General features: G+C 28.5%; 1 protein-coding gene across 4 annotated transcripts in view; it reads right to left on the bottom strand.

Moving 5' to 3' along the window:
- Positions 1-6,250: 6,250 nt before the first annotated feature.
- The window catches only part of LOC107450413 (WD40 domain-containing protein denticleless), a 42,399-nt gene continuing 38,649 nt past the window's right edge, over positions 6,251-10,000 (bottom strand). For 2 of the 4 annotated variants that reach the window (XM_043055934.2, XM_043055936.2), the window contains exons 14-15: positions 8,043-8,443; positions 6,251-6,571 (exon numbers count right to left, since the gene is read on the bottom strand). In XM_043055934.2, the coding sequence (XP_042911868.1) occupies positions 6,500-6,571; positions 8,043-8,443 (473 nt within the window). In that variant the 3' untranslated portion in view covers positions 6,251-6,499. The remainder of the gene's footprint in view (positions 6,572-8,042; positions 8,444-10,000) is intronic. The other 2 variants (XM_043055937.2, XM_071186771.1) reach the window with 1 other exon arrangement.

The following is a 10,000-nucleotide window of genomic DNA, read 5'->3' as shown; positions in this document are numbered from 1 at the left end:
AAAATTTAAAACATTTCACTGTGGCAGAATTCATAATATGTAAAAGAAGCTATCAAATTATCTTTAAAAATAGTTAATCTTATTAGTAAACATACAATAAATTCGAAATAGCTTGTACATGTTATATGCATAAAATTGTTTTGTTTTTTATTAATTGAAGGGTTGTTAGCTATTTTTTTCAAGCCAGAATAATAGCAAATATTAAAACAATTGTAAAAGCTTCCTTATCAATTTACGATTAATTTAGAAACAGCCTATTCTATCAATTATAGTGGCGCTATCTGTTAATCTATGTAGCAGAATTCCGAAACGGCTTTATAATTTTTTTTTTAGCATGNATTAAAACAATTGTAAAAGCTTCCTTATCAATTTACGATTAATTTAGAAACAGCCTATTCTATCAATTATAGTGGCGCTATCTGTCAATCTATGTAGCAGAACTCCCAAGCGGCTTTATAATTTTTTTTAGCATGAACTTTATATAAGGATTTCTTTATTATCTTTATTGATTTCCTTATTATAGGAATGAAATTTAGGCTAAAAATATCTAAAGAATGTAAATTTAGAATGTTGTTGGAAAATAATTAATTTAAAGTAGTCATTCTTTTACTTATACTACTCATTTACATTTACTAATGATAATTGAAGTATAATCATTGAAATAAAATCAAATACTCGAGTATTTATGAAATGTTGCTGTGCAGTCACATAACAGTTATTCATCTAAAATAATAATTCCTTTAAAAATATTTTAAATGTGTCCCTTTAAAATTTACTATCCGATTGTAATTAATATAATTTTTTTTTGTTTTAATTATTTTATACTTTAAGTCACAGATAGTTATGCCGTTAAGAGGCCAGATAAATCCCATTTTGCTTTAAGAAACAATGTTAACATTATTTAAGTAAATATGGTGTCTTGTTAATACATTTTAGTATGGGAACGTACTTCTTGCAAGCCTCTTTTACTATTTGCCTCCATATCAGTGTCTTACATAGACGCGCCCTTGAATGATTTGTAAAACTGGACACAATTTTTCTTTAAAATAATAATATGAGAAAAATGACATTCTGGTACTTAAAATCATTCATTCTATTTTAGTTTATTTAAAATTATTTTAATATCAATTTAATTAATAATTGCGACGGAAAGGTGGAATTTAGAAAAAGTGCGAAATCAGAACATAGTATGCACTTACCACTTTGAAATAAAATTTTTCCTATAGATATGAGAAAAGAGATACACAACTTTTTTTTGACTGATGGCAATTCTGGTTATTTTAAATTAAACAACCATGTTTCAGATACATTACTTTTTATCAGTCAACTAAAGTAACATGTTTGCTGCTTAAACTTAAAATTCTTTAAAAAAAATGTATTTCAAAGCCGAAGAATACCAAAATCTTACTTTGAAAAGGTGAGGTAAGTATTAAATCAAAAAATAGATTTGAAAAAATATAAATATTGGGGAAACGTGATGATTTTTTTTAATCACATTACGTAATACAAAAGTGCATTTTAAAATTAATTAATTAAAATGCTCTTGAATTGAAGTAAAAAATAGATGATTGTTTTATTGGGCAACATAAATGCCAATCAAATATTTTAATTCAAGAAATTTAAATGTTCGTGGGGGGCGCATTTTATTTTTAAAAGAGTTTCTTTCATTTAATAACATAAAAAGGTTTATCATATGTAAAGAAAAAAAAGTATTTGTCTAGCGAAAATTTTATTTCGGAAATAACGAAGCCTATTATTCGCCCGCTTACTTTAATTTCAGAAGAAAGTCAAGTTTTTTCACTTCTTTTCTTCTCTAGTAAGTTTGTTAATTAAATTTGACACATTATTTGTTTTAATGTCTAAATTTCAAAAAGAGCGAAACACTTCATTGGCCCTTAAACTAAATTTCAGAAGAAAGATTTCTTGTTGAAAAATAGCTTCTAAATTGAAGTAAAAAAGCTCTTTTTTTTAAAAAAATAACCAATTTAATTTTGCTTTATTTTCACAAATGCCTAATGTTCAGAAGGAGCGAAGCCAATTATTCGCCCTCTCATTTAAAGTTCCGAGTGAAATAAAGTTTAAAACTTAAAAAATAACTTCAAAGTTGTTTTTTTTTTTGAAATTATCAATTTAACTTGATATTATTTTAATGAATATCTAAATTTCAGAAGCGGGGAAGCACGTTATTCGCTTCCTTACTTAAATTTCAGAGGAAAATGAAGTTTTTTACGTAAAAGATCGCTTTGAAGTTGGAAAAAAAAAGGCTTTTTTTTCTCTATTTTTAATTTCAGAAGGGACCAGACTTATTATTGACCCTTTAATTAAGTTTCAAAAGAAAATAAGGATATTCTTTTGAAAATAACTTCAAAATAGAAAAAAAAAGAAGTTTTTTTTCTATTAACATTAAGAGAGCGATAGGCCAAAAAATGTAGGCGTTATTTGAAAACCATTTTTTGGGCTAGGATATCTGCCATAGTGAAAAAATGGAAATGCTCTGTGTCGACATTCGTAATTTCACAAACCTTTATCAGAAAGTAGGTTTTTATAAAATGTTAATTATTTTTATTACTTAAAAATTTGAGCAAAATGGGTCAAATATTTTATAAAATATCAAATTTCAGAAAAATTCGTTTTATTAAAATTTGATGAATTATTCGATACATTTCGTTCAAAAAGATTCCAACCTTTAGACTATCCTCCTGACCAATATATTCGGACCATAAGTCCTAGATTGAAGCTACTCCCTATATTTGAACGACATTAATCCGAATGCGAAGAAGTGGAATGTTTATTCTGAGAAAACACGTTATCTTGTCTAATTTCGTAACTTAAGAAAATTGCTAAGAGTCCATTAATATTATAAGAAAAAGCTTTTTATTCGGCTTTTCATCACGGAAACCGCCGTATCTTAAAGGGTATATGGAGCCCAATAAAAATTCCAAGCATAAATTTAAAAATATATATATGTTACTGTGAATAACCGAAATCTGGAGAATGTCGACTTTCACCGGTAAATGTCAACAATCACATAGTCGCTTTGGTGAATGTCCGAAATATTTGTTATATCCAATTTTATATTAATTTATGCGTTGATATTATAATCTATATATAATTCTCTTACGTGGCTCCTAAATTTTGGCTGAAGTACTTTGTACAACTAAATAAGATTTTTTCACAACACTTAAATATTTACTTTATTTTCTTCATTTATAGAGAAAACAGTCGGCAAAGAATTCTGTTAGGTTAAAAAGCATTTTGCTAAAAAAATAACAAATTCTAAAAGAAATAAAAATAAACAACTTAAGAAATAAAAATGCTGTTGCCAGCAATAGAATTTTTTGAAAGTTAACTTAGCAACATAAATCAAAATGACATAGAAGCGCAACTAGATCAAAATTATGATACCTGAGCGCTTGTCGTAACAGATCCTTCAATTCTAAAAGTGTTGTATCGCCAAATGCCCAAATTAACAATTGTGTTCTTAAAGAAATTCTATAAAAAGTTTTAAATAAAAAACCTTCTTCTACAACTGCTTCTGGAAGAACCTAGGCTCATTGATTAAAAATATTGTTTTAATTTTACAGTACTAACTTTACTTCTACTTTCATTATTGCTATGACCCTCTTTCATTACATTTTACAACTTCATGCTAAATTTGAGGACTTTAAGTTGTTTTGTGGTTGAATACTGACTTCTAAAAATGTGTACATAAAAAAAATAATATTTAGACGTTAGGAACGTATCCAATGAGCGATCATTGCGTATCCATTGAGCATTGGATTGCGAAGCAATCCGAAATGAACTGTGAAAGCAGTTCCGGGGGTTGGTGAGGGCCAGCGAGCAGGGGGCGAAGCCTCCTAGTATAAAAAATTACTATAATCATTCAATAAATTACTTTTTATCAAATAGATATTTTAAAATTTACGACAGTGGTACATCCTCGCTATTATGCATGCAAAATTAAAATCATTGCGATCAGATTCTATGAGAAAGATACAAAGGTGAACTAAAAAAACAGGGTGTGTAGCCAAATTTTTCAACATAAAATAAGCTCCTTTTAAACACTTTTCAAGCACTCAAAAACTCTTTTTAAACACGTTGAAAAATATCATAATTAGACAGGGTTGGCAAGCGTTTTATTTACTGTGCTGAAGACGATGGAGTTTAACAAACGATGAATTTAACAAGAGAAATGAAATTTTCCATCGCTAATAGAGAAAAAAAATTGACAATGTTTAGTTGGTCCCCGTAATCAGAAAAAATTCGAGAGATTTTTCGGTTCTTTTACAGAGGACGGAAAATGAATCTGAAATTGAAAATCTCTTGCAAAATGCCGCAGGGTTGTCAGAAATCCTTACCACTGAATCCAGCTCAGTATATGCAAGTGTGGACCCGCAAGTATTTCATCAAACATGTAAAACAAATGGTGTTTTCATACAGACCGGCGGCACGCCGAAATAGATTGGGGTTGAATTAATTGTGAAAAACTTGAACAAGACAATGTCTTTTTGCATAATTTGTGGCGAAAATCAACATGGTAAAGAAAATTAAGCACTTTTTAAAAACACCCATGGAAAAACGCTTATACGCGAATAGGGTAGTATATGATAGCAGGGTTCCCACCAGGGCTAAAGAGAATACAAGGTAGCCCTTCTATTCTCTTTAGCCCTGGTTCCCACTCAATTTCAGAGCAAAAATTCCCTGACTTTTCCAGGTAAATTTCATTGAAAATCTGGACCGTATTTTAATCAGAAAACTTTGATTCCTTTATTTGTAACGAGAAATATTAGATTTTCTGTGTAAAAAAAAATATTATTAAATGAGGAAGGGAACATTTCAGTTTGACAAAAAATGTGAAATTTTTATAATAAATAGTAGTAATAGATGTAACAATTATTTAACTGGATTCTCAATAATTGATAACTGTTACTGACAATTTTAAGACTGGTTATTTTCCAGGTATAATATAAGAACATTCTAGGTCTTTGCAAAAAAATTCCAACTTTCCCCGATTTTTTAAGTTAAAATAAATTCCCTGACAATTCCAGGTTTTCCCTGACCGGAGGCAACCCTGTGATAGGTAAGCTCTTCGCGGACAACTCTACCACGCAGTGTCATGTGACGGAGCAGCTGTGATCATGTTTGTGTGCTCGCCGAAGCTTCTGACTTAAGAACGTTTTGAAACATCGCAGCTTAGTGTAATTTTTTTATTTCTTTGCTTACCCATCTTTATTATGGTCAGTCTCCAACGTCTGGCTAGAAAATGCCACAAGATGGTGGATAATTCAAAGACTCGAGGTGGGCCAATCACTGACTACCTGCTGTTGTCTTATTTCACCTATATAATGAAACAGAATACAAAGTTTGCAAGTTTCTACACTGAAAACAATTTTTGTTAAAAAAAATTTATGCACTATTTACTATACTACTATTATTACTAATTTTAATATAATTACTTTTTTTTCTGATATTACCAAACAGGGAACTAAGTAAATTACAATGAATCTGGTAGAAGCAGTTAAGGTATTATATAAAGTAATATATATATTTAATTTTGAGGGAATTTTTAATATTCACGGCGAAACTAATACAGGGTGCGTAGGCAAATCTTTCAAGAAAAAATAAGCACCTTTTAAGCACTCAAAAATATTTTTAAGCACTCTATACATTAGCGAAATGCAAAATAATTTTCAAAGACTTTAATGATCATGATAAAATAACTAGTTTCTGACAAAAAACTCTTCTCTTGATTATATTAGCCGTTATAAATGATCAAGAGATTTTTTAATTCGATTTCAGAGGGTGGAAAAATGAAGCCTGAAATGGAGAATATCTTGCAAAATACATGAGAGTGCAATAATCTTACAAAACCCAGCTCACATGCGGACTCGCAAGTATTTTATCAAACCTGTAAAATGATCGGTGCTTTCATACGTTATGGACCGACGGTAAGCTGAAATAGATTGTGGTTGAATGAATTGGGAAAACATTCAATCAAACAATGTGAAAAGCACTCTTGTAAAAGGGCAAACAACAAAATAGGGAAAATTGAGCACTTTTTAAAAACACTCAATGAAAAAAAGCACCTTTAAGGGCTTTTAAAAAACAAAAATGAGCACCTTTAAGCAATTTTTAAAAACTCTACGCACCATGTAATAGTAAGTATGAATAAATTGTATAAAAACCTGAATCTTCCTAAGCTCAGTGAAAAAAAAAATTACACTAAGTTTGTCTCAATAAAATGTTTCCATGACAGGTGCAATAATTTCTTTATTTTGTACACAATTCATATATATATATTTTAACATTGACAACAAAAAACTAAAGCATTCTGTTTACAGTTTCCGTTAAGTTAAAATCCAATCTAAAAATTTAAAAGCCCATTAAAATATTTCACTGTCATTATGAATATTGGGTTAAGTTCATTCAGACTATTTACAAATTGTTGCTTTCTTTAAATGATTTGATGAACACAGATAGATGGACACTGAGAATAACATTATTCTTTGGGTGACAAGGATGAGGTAAAATAATTTCTTATATTTCCTTCAGAATTCTGATTCTTCTTAGCCTAAAGTGAAGATACAAAAATATAACTATTGGAGAAAAAGAATAAATACACAGTGCATAGCCAAATCTTTCAACAAAAAATAAGCACCTTTTCAGTTATTATTGAACACTCAAAAAATATTTTTGAGCTCTATATTACAAAATGCAAAATAATTTTCAAAGACTTTACATGATCATGATAAAATAACTAGTTTCTGACAAACTATTTTCTTGATTATATTAGCCACCATAAAAAGATCGAGAGGTTTTTCGGTTCGATTTCAGAGGGTGGAAAATGAAGCCTGAAATTGAGAATATCTTGTAAAATGGAGCAGAGCTATGCACCATGATTAAGGAATTTAATAAAATTAAAACAATGAAAGCCTTGAATGAAATAGATAATAATTTATAAAATATTTTAACTAGTAACATGTAATTTCATGAAATATTGCAAATTACATAACGTTTAAAACGTCCTACCCAAAACCCTTTCATTCAAATTATGTCACAATTACAAAAATATATTGAGAAAAATAAAATGGTTAATTTTTGAACAAGAAACAAAAATGAAGACGAGTTTTTGTTTTATTAAAAAAGTTTATTATTTTTAATATTGCATTTATTTATCCTTATGCAAAAAAATATTTTATTAAAAGCATAATTATTCATATTAAAAGGATAAAAGTATTCAGTTTTGTTGTTCAACGAATTGTAGCTTTAAACGTTATAAATCTTTTCCTCTTATATTATATTATTTTCCAACAGGGTTGCCACAGAAAAAAATTAACAAAATAGTTGCTTTCAGTAGTAAAGCATGAAAATAGTTGCCTAAATAAGAAAAAAAATTTCAATAATATTAGCAAAATTTTATTAAATGAATTAGTTGTCATATAACATGATCCATTTAGTCAGGTTGGTTCTAAATATGATAATTCTTCTATAAGCGTTAGAGTTCTAGCAATAAATTTTTATATAAAAAAATTGGTATATTTAAGGAAAATTAAATATTTTAATTACTAGAATTCAGTCAAAAAAATACTTAAATTAAAAAAACAACATACTTTTTCTAAATAATTTTCCCTTTTATCAATGATTGATTTAGCAAATATATATACATATGTGAAAAGTGATAATTCAAATTCGAAAATCACACATCCTACAACCATATTAAAAATTGGGTTTCTTAAAATCCAGCAGAATTTGGTAGCAATAACCATTGAAAAGGCGATCGAGATACAAAATAGACTTACCATGGAATCTGTGCAAATTGAGTGCACATGTTGTGGTTGAATGAATTGTGAAAATTTTGAATAGAACAATGTGAAAAGCACGATTTTGCACATTGTACCATGGAGAAAATCAACATGGTGAGAAAAAAAATCTCATTTTCAAAAAGGGAAAATTAAGCACTTTTTGAAAATGCTACGCACCATGAAAGTAATAATATATAAATTTAATAATAAAATGAACTTATAAAAATATAAATTTCTTACATTAACATTTGAATTCCGTCTCCCTCTTTTGGAATGCCTCTGAATATCTAGTGTGGTTAATGTTTTTCGCTTCAACTGTCCAAAGGAAGCATCTTTTGAAGAGAAACTCAACTGATTTTCTTTTCCATTAGATTTTGAATGTGAAGGAATGCTGAGAGAAGTAGGTGAAGGATTGATGTTAGGATTCATATTTTTAGATGGGGACAACACTTGCACAGGCGGAACTAGGTTTTCATTACAATTATGAGTCATTGGTATCTCATTGATTAGTTGAGAATCGTCAGGAGATGATAACGGTTGAAAAAAACTTTTAATAGTCTTCATCACAGGAGTTTTTGGTGAATGATTTCGAGTAGTTTTTGGAGGTGAATCACCAGGAACAGAGCTTGGAGGTGAAGTCACTGAAACAATAAAAATTCCATCCATATAATTGTGTTTTAATTAAGCTTGTTAAAGAAATTAAATCAACAAGAAAATATAGTTCAATACTCATAAAAAAACAAAAATATTTGGATGCTTATAATATCAGGATTTGCAAAAATCAAGATTAAAGAAAAAAAAGAAAGAAATCAGGCCTATATGGTTTAAATAAATTTTTTCTCCCCTTCGTTTCAAATTTTCAATTGTTAATAAAATACTTTTTATTCATCCGTTCAGGTTCAAATACATTTTTTTAAACTTGTTGTGGATGACAATTAATGTTAATGCAGTTTTTTCAAACATTAATTCATTCATTAAATGTAATTATTTAATAAAAAGTAACTAAAATAAAATGTTTTTTTTGTTGACTTAAAAATTGACTTTAATTGTGTTTTGTTTTTTACATTACTTGTTTACATTTACCAACCAAAAATGTAATAATGTATTAATATTTTTTAAAAACATTATTGTAGTCAAAATTTTTAGCTAAAATAATTAAAGTTGTTTAATTATTAAAATAATCATTGAATAGATAAAATAGTTAGGCTTTTCAAGCTCAACTTAATAATGAATGTTAAAGATTGGGAGGCTATTTGTGAATTAGATATCTAATGAAGAGTAAATTAGTTCAGATCAGAAAACATAACTGAAAAAAACTATTTAAAGTCATTTTGTTTAATATAGTCTTGAGATACACTAACTACATATTTAACAAGTTTTGAAAACATTGTGAAGCATGAAACTAAATGGGTATAACTTAAAAGCGTTTCTTTTTTTTTTTTTGCCAGCAATTTATTTCATATATATTTAATAAAATATTAAAATTAAAAAGTTTCATCTACGTTTAATCTCTCTCTTTTTTTTATCAATTTTAAAATATAATAATTTATATGCATATCCCTTTTACTATTTCTTAGAATGTAATTTTCATTATCAATGAAAAAAAATGACCCCCTAAATAATGTATCTTTTAAATTTCATATATCTTTTAAATTTCATATATTTTCTTTTAAAAAATATCCCTTTGATTTAAATAATTAATTTTTAAAAAAATTACAGAATATTTAACTCAATGCTCTTTTAATAAAAATTTGAAAAAAAATTCATACTTAAATTAATATTTTTTATTAAAAAAAATCAGTTTATTTAAATAATTATTTTTTTTTTTACAAAAAAAAAAAAAAAAAATGCTATTTTTATCATATGCTGTCGTTGTTCATTTACGTCGCACTAGAGCTGCACAATGGGCTATTGGCGACTGTCTGGGAAACATCCCTGAGGATTATCCGAAGACATGCAATCGCAATTTTGATCCTCTGCAGAGAGGATGGCACCCTCGCTTCGGTAGCCCGACGACCTGCACGCGAAGTCGAACACTTTACGGTAGAACAGTTTAACGAGGACCCATACCGCACACCCTCGGTCCATACGCAGGCTGATCCAAGTGGTCACCCACCCGCACACTGACCGTAGCCAGTGATGCTTGACTTCGGTGATCTGCTGGGAACCGTGTCTTAACGATCAGTCCACTGCGGGAC

The sequence above is a fragment of the Parasteatoda tepidariorum genome, chromosome 1, assembly GCF_043381705.1.
Source record: "Parasteatoda tepidariorum isolate YZ-2023 chromosome 1, CAS_Ptep_4.0, whole genome shotgun sequence".
Classification (NCBI taxonomy): Eukaryota; Metazoa; Arthropoda; class Arachnida; order Araneae; family Theridiidae; genus Parasteatoda; species Parasteatoda tepidariorum.
This window is presented reverse-complemented; position numbering and strand designations above follow the sequence as displayed.